Below are 19,044 nucleotides of genomic sequence, written 5' to 3'. Positions count from 1 at the left end.
TCAAAAAGTACCGAAACTTTACAAATGTGACACTTTGAGTGCTGTTGAGCAGAATCGTAAACACCTCTGATTGGCCATTGTGTTCATGCACTCATCGGATATGTCTGTGATTGGCTACAATTTGGTACCGAAGTCGGTACTTTTTGCCAACTCTATAGTGGGACTCTTTTAGACGGTTTCGGGTCGTACCGCTGTGGAGGAGCCCAGCACCTGCGTGACTCGTCTTCATAAACCGAGAAAAAGCTCAGGCTACAATGTTTTTCCGCAAGACACATGCAGTTCTGTTTATTGACGACTAGAGCGCCAACAGTTACAGACTGCAACTTTAAAGAAGTCAGAAGTTCACATGTTCTCCATGTTTCCATTCAGTTCTGAATATAAAAACACTGTTTTTGTTGTGACATTGTCTAAGTGAACTATGTTAATATATCAAGTCATTCTTAGTCGAAACAACATGGAACTTCAACAGGAAAGACAAAAGAACAACAGTCACAATTTGACTATAAATGTAATGGGGAAAAGAGCAGGTTCCCATTTAAAGTCGGCATGAAACAGAAGTTGCGATAGCCTTTTGTTCCCTGTCGTGACGTATAGCTTCTGGAACAAGAACAAATGTAGGGGCGGGGCTTGATTTTGTCCGTGGGGAGTTGATTGGATGGTTTTGGTTTGCTATTTGTGGATCTCATGTGAGTGACAGGTTATTGTCCCGCCCTCGTCGTCAGAGAAGAGAAGGGGAGGGGAAGTTGTTCTGATTCAAGATTACGAGACATGAATTAAGGCGAGACACGGCAGGCAAAAACATCGGGTTTTTTTTTTCACTGGTCAATTTTGAGATTTTGGGCTATTTGTCTTCAATAACATGTCTTCTTTCAGACTTGTGGTGAAACAATTTCCAAAATACACATTTAGGTCTTTATTTTACTAGACTTTGTCTGTTTGCGTCTGTAGATTTCTCCTAAATTCAACGAAAAGTTGTCGTTCTATCAGCTGCTCTGCGATCGCGATCTGCACCCTGTCATCACACACACCGCTGGAAAGCTCTCTCTCCTTTACAATGTTGTCGGATCCAAATATGGTCATTTCCTTTTTATCAGCCACCAATCGTGAAAGTACAATGGGCATTTAACTCTAAAACCGAAATCTCATTGGCTGATGTCAATTTCTGACAACGTGATTCGTTCAGATGCATCACGTGACGTGCTCTGACATTTAGATGTGTGTTTTTGACACTTTTTCTGTTCAGTTGAAGGCCATAAATGCTGTGTTATAAGTAGTAATGTGATTTAGATGGTTTGTATTGTTGTTGCTAATGATTTGATAAGATATTGTGTCTGTAAATAGTTGTTTCCACTAAAAAAAATCAATAGAAATCTTTAAATGCTGTTTTCTCAAAATGAGTTTTTTGTCATTCTCCAGTAGAAATATCTCAGCCTGTGTAACACCAAACTTTCCAGTTATACACTTAGCAGTATTCTGAAGATGTTTTCAGAGGGATTTGTTTATAAATCATTCCTGGCCTGATTTATGTGACATTTTAATAAAAAAAAATATATGGCGAGAATCGATTTTTTTAAGGCTATGGACAGTGTATTTTGATTTCCTAGGTAATGAAAGCATATATCCTGAAATCCCTCTGAAATTATTTTTTCATCTTGTGTGTAAACAAAATGAAAAAATAATTTTGCACCTGGCTTTATCATATGTTCAGATCTATCTACCGAAAATATATGCAAAATTATGCGTATTTAATGAGATAATGCCTATTTTGCATAATTAAACATACAAATTTCAAAAACTTGTAATACATTTTTATATACTTGTGTAAATAATCAACTGAGAAAGTTTCATGGTGATATCTATTATTTAAAATGTTTACCCTATTCACCTGTAGTGTCTCGCCTTAAAGAAAAATGGATAAATAATTTATAATAATGAATAACTGCAATATTCCATAAAAAAAAAAAAAAAAAAAAACAGAATTGTTCATTTTGATTTCATGGTGACTTGTACCATTTAAAAGTGGTGTTTGTTCTTCCAAACATGGATAATAGGATCAATTGAAACTGAACACTACACACTAAAGGCACATATAATAGGACCCCTTTAAGTTTGTTCTACTGTACACATTTCCCGATAGTTGATGAGGCTAAACGGTGATTGGTATTTCTGGATCAATTAATAATTCATTATTTCACCCTTTCCTTTTTACCTTCTCTCCATCACAGCATTATCATGGTGTGTGTTTGCATGTGCATCATCCACCCACACACTTTGTTTACTCCACGATCCATTCAAAAAGCAGTTGTATGCGTCTCAGTTCTTCCTTTGAGTTCAAACTTTGCCCAAACAAACCCTGGGCCTCGTGTCACACCCTTCAACACCTCATCTGTCATGGTTTTACATGGCATCACTCCCGCACGGATTGTGCCGGCACACGCTTGAATTCAATATGCTATCTCACATGTCTGCTTAATGTTATTTCGGGAGCCAGTAGTAACCTCCTTCAGTTGGCAGTGTTATATCAATGAATTGCTGCTGCGTAAAGAGGGACAGAAAGTGGGTGAAGTCGAGCAGGTTCTGCGTGTGGCTCTACTGTAGTGGATAAACCTGATAAACCCGAGCGCTTTATTCAATCTAAATAGTGGGCCCCTCTGAGCCCCCGTGTTCGTACCACACACTACCCCTCCATCAATCACTGATAATGGGCCCCGGCCATCTCTCTCTGTGATGTTTGCGTTATTGCATTGGATTCTAACGAGCCATCGCTGCTAATCAGCCCACTGGATGAAGGAGGCGGATGGATTTGTTTCTGTGTGATCATTTCAATGAAACATAGTCCTGCATGCCTACATGACTCTAGGGGCCCGAAGCTGCAATTACACATATAATCACAATTGAATTTCAGTGGAGGCTCCATTATCCATCCTGCCAGCCAAACTGGAATTAAGTGTAGATGAAGTGAAAGTGTTTAGCTTTCTACTGCGGATAGTGCTGTGCTATCAGCTCCAGCTCCTAATACATCAAGAAATGCACAGACGGGCGACACTAAATAAATCTGGTGGATCTTATGACCCGTTCACACCAGGAAGGATTACAATAAGGATAACTATGTTAGCATCTACGCCAACGGATGATGATCGCGTTCTGTTTCTTTTAAGCCTGCACTGCGGTTTCGTTGTCTGCAGCTTTAGCAATATGAGAGATTTTCACGTGAGATAAAATGGCATATCGCTGGCAGTCCCATATATAAATAAAATATAAAATATTTACAGATAAAAGGTGATTTCACCCTTCGCAGGGAGTTTGATTGACCGACCAATCATAATCCGCCTTCCGCCATTTTGTCCGACAAAGCAGTCAGGAGAGTCAGTAGCAGTGTTGCCAACTTAGCGCCTTTGTCGATATTTTTAGCGACTTTTCAGACCCCTTTAGCGACATTTTTTCAAAAAAGCGACTAGCGACAATTTTAGCGACTTTTGGACAAACCTCAGTAACCTCCAAATGTTGCTAGTACTGTCCTGCGAGCGCGAGGTCTTGCTTTCTCCCTGCCGTCACTCTTTTCTTTTGTTTTATATTTAAAGAATTTAGTTTGACCATTTGAATTTTATTTCTTTTCTTGTGCTTATTACTTGTAACACTCACTATCACAGAGCTTAGTTCATCCGGTTCCCTAACTCTCTCAATTCAGATAATGTTCCACATAGGCCTATAAAAAATGTAATCATTCACTATATTATAGCTACCCGTTCAATTGTCTGAAAACAAAAAAATAGGAAATGAGAACAGCTTTATTTGACATTCGGCTATATTAGGTTATATTGAATAGAGCATTAATTTAGAGAGAAAACGCACTAGGCTGACAGAACGCAAGTACGACGCGATGACGTCATTAATATGCTAATTGACGTATGACGTCATCTAGCGACATTTAGCGACTTTTAGGAAAGGCCTTAGCTACTTTCCTTTGAAAATAGTTGGCAACACTGGTCAGTAGATTAAAGTTGGTGGATTTGAACTTGAGACACGGTGAGTGCTGGCGTCTTCCCGCGGTTGAAACCGCATTCCTTCTGATGTTCATTCATGTTGATTTGATGCTGTAAGTTAACTAGAAGGAAGAGATGATCGGTTCACGAGCAGCTTTAACTGAGGCTACAGCGATCTGTCAGACTCGTTAAACAGCCACAAAACGGTATTTTTTGTTTGCATTTCTTTTAAAAAGGGCCAAATTTGAAAGTTGAGACTTTGTTTTATATCAAAAGTAACCGGGTCTGTCCTGTCTGTTAGCCCGTTGTCAGTGTCCTCTCTGTATTTCTATATTTCACTGCGTGAGAACATGATGTGTGGCGTGAGAGTGAACTTCAAGCAAGGCTTGTTCGCAAAAGGTCTTCGCGAACGGTCAGTTGAGCTTGGAGAAGGCTACACACCTGAATCGTGGAGCACTAGAGTGTGGAAGAAAAAATAAAATATGAAAACAAAATCTTCTAATATTAACAGTCATACTGAGCTCATTTGTTTAAATGGTTGTGTTGTCAAGCAGTGGTCAAACAATCATATTATCCAGCTGATTTGGTCTAAACATGGCAAATTTGCTTCTCATAATGACTATGGTTACCCTCCCCTCTCCTTTTACTTCAAAGTTGAAACTCATAGAAGGTAATGCTATGAGGGACTCAATTTTGCATGACTCCTCTCATCAGCGAGTGAAACAGCAATAAAGGCAAATTGCTCCTGGGAGACATGAACGCTTTAGAATAAATTACGTGCGGGAACAGAGGTGTAATTAATTTACAGGCTGTATTGATAGTCCCCCTTCACTGCTCACTATATGTCTTCATCTCAGCTAACGTCTTCATTATTTGGAGGGCAGGAGAGAAGCGAGTCAACAGACTAAATGAATTGCCATAAGACTATGTACACAAACTGTTTCCACAGCGTAAGGATTTCTCTCAGGCTTTTAATTAGCATGCTGAAAAATTATTTAATAAGTGTGTGCTTAAGACTTAAAGATGCGCAGGCAGGGAGAAGTGTACATTTGCAGAGAGAGACATTATAGTGTAAAGGGCTTCTTAATTAGATATTAAATGGGCTGTTTATAACTTATAACTAATGTTGCAATGTTCTCTTTTGTTTTATTTCAGCCAAAACTGATGAAGTGCTGAAAGCAAAGGAAAATATTAAAGAAGAAAAGACAATAAAGGAGGAAGGTGAGCCTAACTTAAAAAAAAAATGTTAAACTCAAACTAAGGTAAGAGATGATGTGTTGCACGACAAGCTTTTAAATCAATACAATGCATTCATATGCACACTTTCTTGCATTATGTAAAGGTGCGGTCATATTTACCATTGTTTATGGGCGAAATCCACTCATTTCAGTAGGAATCTATGCAATTATTAATTTCACCTGAGGGCGAAAGATATCAGATGTATCACAATGGCAAAAAGGTCCATTGTCTATTATCAGGTGTATAGTGATGTACAGTGTGAAGCACTTTCAAGCGCTTTCTGTTTTGGTCAATACAAATTTCGCCTCAGAGCTAGATTCCCAATCACATGGACTCCTATAGAGATGACTGAGCTACGGTAGTTTGACGGACAACTGTAAGTGTGAGCGTACCTTTATTAGTGTTAAACTGTGTGATTGACTGTTTTACCACCAGGCCACATATTTCCTATAGCTAGTTTCCCGTCTCTTGCGTCACTCCATGCTCTCTTTCTTCCCACATAATAAAATAACGCCTACTGAAATCAGTTTCAAACATTTAAATCTAATTTTAATTATTGGATTGTGTCTGATATTTCCCCCACCCCACTTAGCATTTGACAAAAAAAATTGCATCATACTCTTCTTGCCTGAATACTTCTGGAAACAATTTTCTCTGTAACTTTCACATCACTTTTAGTGTGAATGGGCTTTATGCTTATGACGGTCATATTCCTATGAAAGTCTGTCAACATTTGACATATGCTGCTCATGAAGCAATGAAGTAAAACAATGGGGACCGTTTGCATGATATCAACGTCAGCAATATCAAACATACTGAAAGGTGTATTGTTATGCTTTCTTACATGGACTCTCACACTCAGTTCATTAGAAATAGAAAATAATGGTTTAAAAAAAGCATATCAGTCATCTCCCGACTCTCTCACTTCCAGTTAATTCTGCATTGATCCCTGTTTCCATTACTGGATCCAGATTCCAGCGCTGGTAAATTGCACATGCGTGGCTCCAGGCTACAGTGTGTGGCTCGCAGTCGAGTGGTTTTCTTAAGCAGAGTTCACGCTGTAATCTCACCCTTTGGAATCAATTGACTTCTCCCCCCTCCCAAAACACTTTCATTTCTCTCTTAAACTTATGAAGCAACGCATTCTTCCTGCCTAGCGCTGGAAGGCTCTTAACACCACCTCCAACCCCGCGTTTGTAATGTACAAAAATAGTCACAATTACGGTCTTTTGAACGTGTCTTTTGCTGCCGACACTCAATCCCTGTCCGCATGATCTGGAGGTGACATCGTGAGCGCAGGGCAGGTTTTGGTCTGGCTTTAATCTCCATTCTTCAGGATGAACAGGGTCTGCGCACTCTTCCCTCAGGGGCTCGCCAACTTCACTCCACCGCTACAATCCAGATGAGCTGTGGAAATCAACCAAGAGGAAAACACAGCAGATTACATCAAAACACACTCACACTCATGCTAATCGTTTTAGAGGGGATTTCACACAACATGCTTCCTACTAAAGCCCATCTACTTTTTAAAATCAAATGATAAAAGTAGAGATGCACCGATACTAAATTTCTCCGCCGATACCGATATCCGGTTATTCTGAATGATATTGGCCGATACCGATTGTTGGGTTTTTCTTAAGGAAAAAACTCTCCGAAATACCGTATATACCCGAATATAAGACGACCCTAAAAATAAGACGACACCCCCAATCTCCAGACTTATTTTTGGGGAAAAATTGATTTTTGTGGAAAAAATCTGGTTTTCAACAGAAAATAATTTTAAGAGCAAATTTCCGAGGCGTTGTTCCAAATGCCTCGCATCACCTGTGCCTCGTGTAGAGGCCCGCTCGTCGGCGGAGACCGGCACATATGCGCTTCCTGATTGGCCATGACTGCGGCTGCCCTGAGTGCAACGGGATGGATTTCATAGACATAATAAATACATAGACGCCCTATTGGCCGCTGCAGCGTACGTCAACGGCGCCGCCATGTTGGGGATGGCAACTCTCCCATACCTCTCATACCGGGAATTGAGAAAAATGCCTGTTTTGTACGCTGTTTGGGGCTGTACACATCGCCACACAATTAAAAACAGCTTTCGAGGAATTACCTTTCACAAGCAAGACTGAACGTTTGTTTTTGGTTGTATTTGGTCATGATTTAATTAGTAATAGTAACGTTCAGAGGATACATTTAAAAATACTACTGTTATTGTGTCACGAAATGTAGTTTTAATAGTTTTTCAGTCGACAATGTAGTTGTTTAAAGCTCAAATCTGTGGTTTGTTTATAAAGATAGCGCCTATTTAAAAATTTGATCTGACGTTTTCGGAGTTGTGTGATCCATGCGTTCACCGGCCTCTCAGCGCTCGTCTACCCCGCCTGGAACAGCCGTCCCTCGGCCAGTGCTTCTGAAGTTTTGCCGCTGACTCGGATGTCTGTAGTCTAACGTAGTGGTTAAACATGAGATATAATTCGTCTTGTGTATATCTAACGGGCGATCTTTGGTCTCATTCATCTATAAATGGTTCCCTGGTAAATCGTTTTGCCTGAGGGCAAAGTGAATTTCATAACTTTATATTTAGGCTATTTTAACGTTGTATCCTGCTGTATGTTTGACTGAAGCTACTTCTCTTATAATAGCTATTACTGATCAATAAAACTGAAATTTAACAAAAAGAGTTAAATATTAAAATTTCACTATTTAACTTTTTTTTTATTGTATTCTGTAATTGATATTTCTTATTCTATTGCTATTATTATAGTATTATTAATAAACTAAATGCTATTATCAATATTTTTATGATTGTATTATTGTACTTATGATATTATATAATTATACTAATCATTACTATTTTATTTGCTGTATACTATGTTTATTTTATTGACTAAACTATTTACTATTACTTCTCACTTTGTTATATTTACTATTTGCATTGCACTATAGTTGTACCGTAACATATGTATTATCATAAAGGATCCATCAGTTATCTTTGTTATTGCTAAAATCTGGTCAATCACAAAAAATGCTTTTTCCACAATAAGAAAACTTAAATTATATCTCAGTACGGGGGTCTTCACCATTCTTATCCAAGAATAAAAAGCCAAATACATGACAAGCCTGAGCTTTGACCAATCTTTATTAAAAAAAACATATTTTACAAGTCTAACTATCGAGATTTTAAATAACTAGAGATGGAACTTTTTGTACACCACATACAAACCACTGAAATCGGTTGATAAATGTAAAAACAGTTTGTTTTTATCCAGAAAAAACGCAGCTCCCCCGTTTACTTACATTTGTTCACAGTGCAGTCTTGCCCTCCGCAAAATGGCGGACCCGTTGACGTATCGCAGCAACGCTCAAAAGCGGCCAATAGGGCGTCTATGTATTTATTATGTCTATGATGGATTTAACCACCCTGCGGGGTCGTCTGGCCGTTTTCGACGACGATCCGGCTCCCGCTCTCTCTCTCTCTCTCTCCCTCTGCTCGACCCGCGCAAGAAAAAGCGCGGTTTACAGAAGATGCCAGAGCGGACGGAGACAAGCGAGCTGACCCTGAATATAAGACCACCCCCCATTTTTCAGCCTATTTTTAGGACTAAAACCACGTCTTATATTCGGGTATATACAGTAATGCTGCAAACTATACAGGGAACCCTCTCATTTGGTACAATATTATAATATTAGAGGTTAAAATTAACAACAGAGCTATTATATTCAACTGCTATTATTTCCAGATATAATATTTACTCTCAAATAAAAGCTGAAATGTTTGTGTGGGCGTACAACTCACTTGCACACAAGGTAGTTTTCATAAACACTTTTTCGTGGCAAATTTATTCAAACATACGTATATAATTAACAGTAAATAATCTCTTCTCTAATGTTTTTATAGCTAACTAACGAACTGTGAACTTTCCTGAGATAAACGTTTAGTGATATTGTTCACAAGCTGTTTCATTGACGGTTGAAACACTGATTGAGTGATTACATGAGACATGATATGGATTTCGGTAAGTTGTTCTGTATCTTTCAACATACCTTCTGATGTTCATGCATGTTTTTCTAGATTTGATTTGTTTTAAAGTGGAAGAAAAGGCTCCGAGCTGCCAGCGCTACAGCGATCTGTCACGTCACATTTAAGAGCGTCAAAACGCCATTTATTGTTTGAATTTCATGATAAAATGTACACAATTTGAAAGCCGAGACTTTTGTTTCTTATCAGAAGTAACAGAGCACAAAGCTTTTGTGATTATTGGATAGGAGGCGCTACAAATAATGTTTGATTACCGTAGATCTGGCAACCCTGGCTTGAACTACGGGTGGTTCATAGGGTCATAAAGCCTGCATTAACGTCGCTATTTTTTAACTGTTAATGCGTTATTGTTGCATTACCTTGCCCTAAATTCAACACAAGAGAGATTTTCTTCACACACAGTATGAGTTGCAGTCTGGCACGTTTATCCTCCGCACCCTTTTGATTGACAGGATATAACCGGCCCTGATCATCGGCTGTTTTTAAACAATAGCGATTATTGGCCGATAGGTGCATCTCTACATAAAAGGTTTTTATATGGAAACTCTTAAAAATATAGATTCATTATTGGCATCGCTGGTTCATTTTAGATCCTTTAACATCCATGGAACCTTTTCATGACACGAAAGGTTCTTCATAGTGGAAAAAGGTTCTTTAGATTATTAAAATGTTCTTCACACTAAGAAAAAATGTTGTTCTTTTAAGAAATGTTAACAGAAAGGTTCTTTGGGGAACCCGAAATAGTTCTTCTATGGCATTGTGTAATTGACGTACATTTCTCTTTTTCTTTTCATATTGAAATCGGTGTCGAATCCCTCGCAGTCCATCACTGCTGGGCACTTCAGTCTATAACTGTTTTCTCTGACACAGACCTGCATTCTGTCCGTATCCATGCAGATCATATATTTTAATGAGCCGTATAACAGCGTTTAACCCGTATCATTAGAGCAGCTTGCTCTTTCACCATGGCAAAGCCAAAGACTTTCCTTAATTATGCTGTGTCGTGCAGGTCATCTTTGCTGGTGTGTGTGTGTGTGTGTGACTGTCTTGGAGAATGATACTACCATTAAACATTTAGATGAAATTTAACACCCCTACACACACACACACACACACAGAGAGAGAGAGAGACTGACCCCTGTATCCATTCATTTCTAATCTCACTATAACAAGCTGTGTTGTCATTCACAAGAGGTGTCTGTCGTAGTGCTGAACAAGCCCGTGTGTGTGTGTGTGTGTGAGAAAGAAAATCAGACGGTCAATAGGCTGAATTTCTTTATCCCCCGGTGTAAACGTAATTAGAGGCTTGATTTAATAGGGCATATCTGGTTAATGGTGTATACATGTGAAAAATATTGCTTAATTATCCCTTTTTTAAGTCAAAGTATAATAGAATTGTTTGTTACTTAGTGTTAATATATTATTATTGCATTGATACTGAAATATTGTGCGGGCGCGCACACACACACACACAATGTCACATAAAAAGACATATTAATGTATGGATATATGGTAAATACTTCTGAATAACTCCCTCAGAGAAGAAAATATCATCAGAGCAATATTTCATAGCATTTCAAATGTTGCTCTTGAGTTCAAATCCAAATGATAACTTCCAGCACAGTTACAGTCTCGTGCAAACCCATCGAATGGCTTGTTGTCCACGGTATAGGGGGGGTAATAGAGAGTAAGGTGATCTCTTTATAAATCAAATGATTTGACCTGTGAGCTTAACAATGTAACTCCTGCAAGACTGTTGTTAAATATTTAGCGCTCTGCTGTCATGAATACGAATGCTGTGTAAATGAGGGTCTACAAGCAGTTGACCCTGGGACTAGAGCCTCACACTGGCCTAAATGATTTAATTGTCCCGACTCCACCTGCTCTTTAATGGATACGCTTTGAAACACACCACCTGCTAAATGAGACACTTCTCTGTATCACATGACGTCTGAGAGGAGAAAGCTAGGCTGCTTGTATGCTTGACTCCACATGGTACTTCTATGATGATGCAGTTTACTCGAACAGTCACTTTATTCTGTGCTCTATAAGTTATACTGTAATATACTTGCAAAAGTTTGGAAATGCCCTACGTTTCAAAATGGGGTTTTGAACAATATCGGCATGAATCCTTATAATCAATCTTGATCAATTCAGTAAAGTAACTTGGAAATATCAAGAATTATTTTCTTTTTGATTACACAATTTTGACAATATATACTAATTCGCAGCCCTTCTCAGCTTTGATGACTGATCACTGGATTAAACTCGGCCCAATTTTCTTTTTACTACAGTACGCAACACCAATTTAATAGGTCTAGTATTTCCCTGCTGGAATTATTGTTATTTTTTATTAAAAGATTTTTTTAACAGCCTAAGCTGGTTTTAGCTGGTCAAGGTTCTCAGCCTGATCAAGTTGGTGTTTAGATAGTTTATCCCAGCAAGACCAGCTGAAAAGTGTCTGGAAATGGTTGATACTTGTATAGTTGCAGCTTGGATTGTGTAAGAATGTACAAGGTCAGGATTGAGGTCTTATACTAATTTGTCCGGTTTAGTAAATCTGGCCCATAGTGTCTAAAACACTAAAGGCGTTTTCAAACACTCCATGTCCAAACATCGCCTACAGTGTATGATATTACATGTTTAATTAAGAAAATCCAATGTATTTCTTATTTCCCTTTAGGGAACACTTACTTGCTAGTTTGTAAACCAGTCATTAGTTATTGAATGTTTATTGTGTCTGAAATCTTCATGCTAAAATACAGTAAACACCTTTGCTTTTTGAAGCAAGACTGTGTGACTAGACCCAGCTAAAGTTTAAAACACTGCATTTTTTTTTTTACATCATCTCACTAGTGAAATTCATCATTGTAAGCATTATGTAGCTGTAATATTTGAAGTAAAATATGTTTGCATATCTTTCTCTCATTCAAAGCAACTATTTTCCACACTCCAGTGATTAGTTATGCCTGGCTTATAAGCAGTGAATCAGTATTGTGGACCCAAGGGAAATAAAATTGGCAGAAAATCAGAGTGAGAAGATTTAATTATCACGCAGAGACCTTTACCGTCGACTGGCCCACTGAACCCCAAAAAGCCTAATCCGCCTGGACACCAGCCTCCTCCTCCTCCTCATGTTTCCCATGCTATGCCAAGCAATTACTGTTTTATTGATTTTTTTATCACTGCAAATTTAAAGTTTTTTTTTTTTCTTTTGAAAGACATGGTCGTTGAGTTCAACGTAAAGAAACAAAAATGGTGCTTTCAAAATCCTATCCTTCATTCACCTGTGTTCACTCTCAATATTTAGACATATTATTGACCAGTGTCTACAGCTGGACCATTTCTCCAAACACATGTGCCTTTTCCTGTGCGGGATTCAGTTAAGAGATGATTGACATCCATTCCTCCCCTCTGTAATTGGTGTTGTGCTAGCCAAGAACTGCATTGGACATTTAAAGTTTTTATTTTCATATATTTTATAATATGCACATTTAGTTTTTTGACCCTTCTCTAAACCCCACGTTATTACTGACCAATCCTACTGTACATTAGCAACCTCGTTCTCAAATGAACATGCATAGCATCATTGAGAACACCTAAATTGTTGTTAAAGTTAATGTTAATAAAGTATGTTAGTTAATAAAGTTAATGAAGTAATATTGCCATATCCTCGTGGACAACAGCATTTCGTCCCAACTTGTGGTCCTTTCCCAATCCCAATCACCTCCTGCCTCTCCTCTACTGTCCCCTCAGATAAAGACAACACATAAAAATGATACATTATTGCTTCAGTAACATCCAAACCATGTAAGAATAATAATCCTTCTTTTTCTTTGATCAGTTTTTGACTGTGAAGCTGTTGAGCTACTGAGTAAGAGTGGTAACTCTGCTTATTTCTAGAGTTGCATTACACTATACGGTCACACAGTTTGACATGTGGAGTCCTCTGAGCTCATAGAGGTTTCGTAGCTCTATTAGCAGCTGTGTGTGTGCTTGTGTTATACATGCTCTGCTGGGAGGCTGTTTTTAGGGTGTCAGGACAGGGTGGCCCGACCAAACCCCACACGCATACAGTGTGGCGGCCGTGTTCATGAAGAAACTCTTAGATCGGCATATGCTGATATGTGAGAAGGTGTGTTTGAGTGTGTAATGTGAGAAAGTGTGTATGTGTTTATGTTGTGGGAGCGAGAGGAAATCCTCAGGGTCGAGTGTTGAGCGTTGCATGTGTGTGGTTGGGTCATTTGCACCTCATCAAGTCGGGACTGGTGGTCTCAGAGCCTGATGGGTCAGTCTGTGGTCGGTCACCAGTTGTCCGAGGTCCATGAATCAGCGTGACAGTCCTCTGTGAAACCTGTGATGTGCTCTTATGGTTGTGTGTGTGGTTGCTGTGTGGCAGTAGATAAGTACTTTGCCTCGTCTGCTTACAAATGTAAACACTATTGATCTACATTTTCATCATGACAGAACAGTCATAAGGATGAGTAATATATTGTTAGGCTGGGAGATATTCATTTGTGTGATTAATAGTTTGCTGTTTAAAGAGGTAAAATAATTAACACTATTAATGCAGCATCTGTTTTTTTCATTTCGTGAAGTAGCTGTGCTAATCCCCCTCCCACACACACACACACACACACACACACATCCTTTAGCTAGTGTTACAGTGTTTAATCATGCTATCTGTGATCCACTCACCAGACTGGGGATGAGCTGACAGAGACCTGACCAAGTGTGAATAGTGAAGCCGAACCCTTTCCATCGCCCCCGGGTGTCTGGCTGCAGTATAGCTCATAAACTTCGCGAGCCATACTAAAAAGTCCAATTACACTTCTTTCCTAAAGATGTTTTTTGTCATTTTATCACGCTGACGTATGTTGAAGTCCTTGTTTTTACCAGTTAGTTTGGTTTTAGTTAGCTATTTGATGAAAACGCGGTGTAACAACATGATTGACAGCTGTGTTTGGGAATGAGTCTGTACGCCACGGCTCCACCTCAGGATCCACCTCCACTGCGCAGACTCGGGACCGGTGTGGGGACAAATTGGGTCCTCCCTAAAATCGGGTCTCCATTAGGACCCCCAAGCGATCCCATTGGCTCAAATTACTTTTAATAGGTACTCTCTTTCTGCGCCTGATTACAATTCCTACAAAAAACATGTGATAAAAGCTGTTTTAACTATGGTATAATTACCATTAATGTCTGTATTAGTTAGCCTATAGCATAGCATCCAGATACAGATTAGCCTGATAGCTTAGTTTATACACGCAGTTGCACGGTATATATAGTTCAATTAAGTGTTCAATGTCAAAATATTTCAGTTTAATAGAGGCATCAGTATCAGACACTTGCCTTCATTCATAGGAAGGAGTAAAAAGATGGCATTAAACAGATATTTAAAACACTTTCTGTATGAGGTTGTCTCATTAATGTGGAGATTGTTAACACATTACATTGTAGAATGTGATTACAAGTTTTAATGATAGGTGCGATAAATTACAGACAGCTGTGTGATCGATTAGTTATTTTTGAATCGATCGAATGCCTTCGCATTAACAGAAGAAGCGACAGTCGCTGTATTGTGTTCAACTACAGTGAAATCAGACGTTTGTCATCTTCTCCTAATAAAGCAGAGTGCAAGGCTGTAAAATCCTCGTGGGTTATTTGCCCAAGACAGAGGTCACCGGGGCACTGTTGTTAATTAGCCAAATGAGTGCGCTCGCATTGTGTCCGTGACCTTCCCTGCAGTCAGTTACATGAGTTACACACTACAGCTCTGGGAAATAATGCTGATCAGAAATATCTGTGATCTGATTTGTTTGTCTCGCTGATAAGAGTTACAGCCTTGGCGTAAAGCTTCGGCCTCGTGAATGGAGAGGCTCTGAGTCTGCAAATCTGGCGGTTTTATGTCTGATTACATCATTTGTGTTTCAAAGGCTAACTCCAATTACGTAATTAGCCAGGGGTGTTTCCTTCATTATAGAGATGTTTGTGACAGAGCCGCTGACCAGCAAAACCTCCCAATGCTGCAGTTTATGTGCCTTCCAGGTTCCTGCATTCTCTTTCATCTTGTTGTTCGTGTTAAAGTGACATTAGTTTGGCTGTATCTCTCTCTTTCTCTCTCTCTCTCTCACACACACACACACACACACACACACACACACAAAGTAAACAGCCTTTGCTTTCTCATTATGGATCTTATGTGTTATGGGTCAGTTTTGACATCAAAAGATGTTGTTTTCCATTGTGCATTTGTATTTGCATTGACATGAACTTATACCAAAGTATGATTTAGTTATGAATCATGGATACAGTACCAACTAATGTTTAAAGGGTTAGTTCACCCAAAAATGTGAGTCCTGTCAGTAATTACTCTCCCTCTTGTTGTTCCAACCCCGTAAGACTTTCGCTCATCTTCGGAAACACAAATGAAGATATTTCTGATGAAATCTGAGCGCTGGATCACTCCTCCATAGGCTTCTGGGTAATTGCATCTGCCGGCCCAGAGAGTTAGTAAAGACAATGTGTAAAGTCGTCATGAAACGGAAGTTGAGATTGTCCCTTTTTCCTTATTGTGACGTGTATCCGAGTGAAATGGCTTCTGAAATTAGAAAACAATTTAGGGCGGGGCTTGATTTCGTCCTTCGGGAATTGATTGGATCGATGGAGGTTTGGCGTTGCTAACAAAATGGAGGCAGATTTGAATGCCAGTTTACTAGCCTGGGAAAACCCAGACAACTTCCGGCAAATTTAGATTTGCTCTGAAAGTTAGTCTGGCAAAGAGCTCATTCAAGCTCATTTCCAATCCGTCGAAATCGAGGCACCAATCAGAAGCGTTGGGGCGGGCTTTACACGATGACGACAGCGCTGGGATTTTGAAGCAGATTTTGAAGCCTACATTACAAAGATGGATGCCGCCATCGAACATCACTCGTTCGAATCAGCGATCGCGTCTGTTTTAAGCGATTTGAACGTTTCCTTTTAGTTAAAAACCGAGCAAAGAACAACACTCGGAGATGTGTCTCCGCCGCTCTGCATACGTCATCTCCTTCATCGCTCTGATTGGGTTTAGGTCTATCCGCGACGTCCGTTGGTGACGCCCCTCTGGAAATGATTTGTCTATGACGCTTTGCCAGACCATAACTCAGTTAAAACTGAGAATGGTCTGGTTTTAACCAGGCTACCAGTTTACAGTCAGTTGTGGAGGATTTCTCTCCACCCGTTACCCTCCCATGAAGAATTTTTAATTGAGGAACCTGACAATGAGGACGAGCAGCCAAATTTTCCGGAAGGAATCACCCCATATTTATATGAGCCTCCCGCGAACCAAGATGAGCCGGCTGATAGTCAAGTTCACCCTTGCACACAGACGCGAACTCGCCATTAAATGCAGGAATTCGAGCCAGCGGGCGGAGCAGCAGACGAGGTTGTTTAGGGATAGGAAAGAGGACGTGAGGAGCCCAACCAAAAATGCACCTAAACCCCATATTTGCTGGCTGTGACACTGACCGGTTTCTGAGAGGCGGGCCAGAAACGAGACGGACCCCGATAGCCACGCCCTCTAGTAATAGTTTTTGACCGGAAGAGAAGAGAAGTCGTTTCCAGGGGGGAGGGAAGGGTAATGTATTTGATTAATGATTAAAGATTATAAGGGTACATGAATTTTAAAAAAAAATAATGAAGTGCACAGATAAATCATTTATAATAAACACTACAATATTACATATAAAAATACGAATGGAAAATTTTTATTTAATGACGACTTTTAAAATAGTCCAAGTGACTACAGTGTATTATTACAGAGTATTTATTCAACTATCGATTTTCTTCTGCGTGGACCTCGAGTGAGTTCTCGACGCATGCGAAAAAAACGTTCATTTTTGTTCTGCAGCAGAAAGAAAGTTATACAGGATTAAAACTACATGAGGCTGAGCAAATAATGACATATTTTCCTTTCCATTTTTGGGGTAATTATCCCATAAAGCAGTTCGAGTTAAAGAGAAACATCGCTGAAAGTTTTGTACTGAAGTTATGTGTGAGGAAAACATTAAGAACTTGTTCAGAACTAATGTTTTTGTGTTTGTATTAACACTGTTTATTAAAATCAAGCTACTTCAGGTTTGTTTTTATGTATTTTTTTACGTTTCAAAAATAACAATACATTCAATTGCATATTTGTTAGCATGCATGTGTTACTGCTAACTGTTGTTCAGCTATTATTGTGTATTAGTAGGTTCTGCCATTGGTATCAGTAAGTGTCAGCTTCTGTTGAGAAACTTGTTAAAGCCCCCCTGTGGTGAAAATCCAGCTTTTAATGTTGTTTATGTGTCTATGTGGTGTTTTTAATATTCTTTAAGACAAACCATGTGTAAGTTCATAAGTCGACAGCATTGCTGAGTATTTTCTGCTTAAAACTGCAGTGAACCAAAGACAGTCTCAAAAACACGGTTTGAAATCGCTGGTGTTTCTGACGTCACAAACGACCTTGTAACCAATCAGATCAACGTGTGATCGTCAACCAGTGGATCTCTGAGCTGAGTGAGTGAGTGGAGGCGGGGCTCATTTGCATATTCATAGAACCACGCATACTAAATGAGGCAAGGGTGTAGAGTTACATTCAAGCTAATTTAAGGCATGATGAATTTAGTTTTCAAGGGAACAGAAATGAAATGTGTTATTTTGGTGATCAGAGATGAGTTTAAAGGGATAAAATGATTGACTACAGGGGGACTTTAACACTTTCTAGAACACCTTAACCTTAAACACGGCTGAATGCGAGTGAAAACCCAGCTCACTCACAGAGCAGCATTTCAAGTCAGGGTTTGGTTTGTATGTGAGTGAATGTGCTGATATCTGAGTCGTTTCACCCATTCAATCTTGCAAGCATGATAAACAGCGTCTGCATTATCACAGTCCATGCAATGAAGCAAACGTGATATGCAGGAATTATCAAATCAACAGAATAATGAGCCAATCATATGACCTTTCATCTGTATTATGCCATACATGCCACTTTTAGAGTTTGTGAAAATGCTTTAAACACTATTTGAACACATATTGATCATATATATGTATTTTTTCTTTTGTACTGTCGATATTTGACTGATTTTACTTTAAATTAGGCATTAAACATTAAATATATCTCAAATTAAAGTTGTAAATCGTGCTGGAAGCATCAGCCATCAGTGATATTGATAAAACCTCCACAACCCAATAATGCTTCACATGCTGTAATGACTTCTCCCATGTATCTAATACAAACTATACGCTGAAACGGTTTCAGGAGGACCAATAGGAAAAGAAAGAAGCGTCGTGTAGGATCATTATCAAAGTTCCTGAAGAATTAGTTTGCTAGCTTTTCCGCGTTTGTATCATCGCAGTCTGATGTGTTTAGTTTGAAGCGTCATTACGGGACGCTTCCTTTGTGAGCCGATCATACATACATCTATTAGAGAGACTATTCCTGAGGAAATCCTCTGTCCTACAGCTAAATCTCTGCTTTAGACCCTTAGGGACATTAGAGCATCTGGCATGAGCCAACATCAGCGAGAGAGAATTCACTTAGATATCGCTCAAGATCCTTTTTATTGGGCCGTTTGTGGAGTGCGATCTGCTCCGGACATGGATTGAGTGCATGTTACCAGGAGGAGACATCGGCCATGATTGCAAACTCTCTTTGTTCATTGAGATCTCATTTGTCAAGGCCGAGAGCCGAGAGGGTATTAGTTAGTTAGCAAATATTGACATGCCACTTTGTTCGGGGAACTATCAATTGAAATCAGC

The 19,044-nt window shown here is 39.3% G+C and overlaps 1 protein-coding gene across 1 annotated transcript in view; it reads left to right on the top strand.

Annotated features, from left to right (window-relative positions):
• Positions 1-19,044, top strand: part of rsrc1 (arginine/serine-rich coiled-coil 1) — a 160,227-nt gene that overhangs the window by 129,687 nt on the left and 11,496 nt on the right. The window contains exon 7 of the mRNA XM_056264669.1: positions 5,139-5,204. Within this exon, the coding sequence (XP_056120644.1) occupies positions 5,139-5,204 (66 nt within the window). The remainder of the gene's footprint in view (positions 1-5,138; positions 5,205-19,044) is intronic.

This window comes from Rhinichthys klamathensis, unplaced genomic scaffold (assembly GCF_029890125.1).
Source record: "Rhinichthys klamathensis goyatoka isolate OS25496 unplaced genomic scaffold, OSU_Roscu_1.1 h1tg000223l_1, whole genome shotgun sequence".
Taxonomy (NCBI): domain Eukaryota; kingdom Metazoa; phylum Chordata; class Actinopteri; order Cypriniformes; family Leuciscidae; genus Rhinichthys; species Rhinichthys klamathensis.
This window is presented reverse-complemented; position numbering and strand designations above follow the sequence as displayed.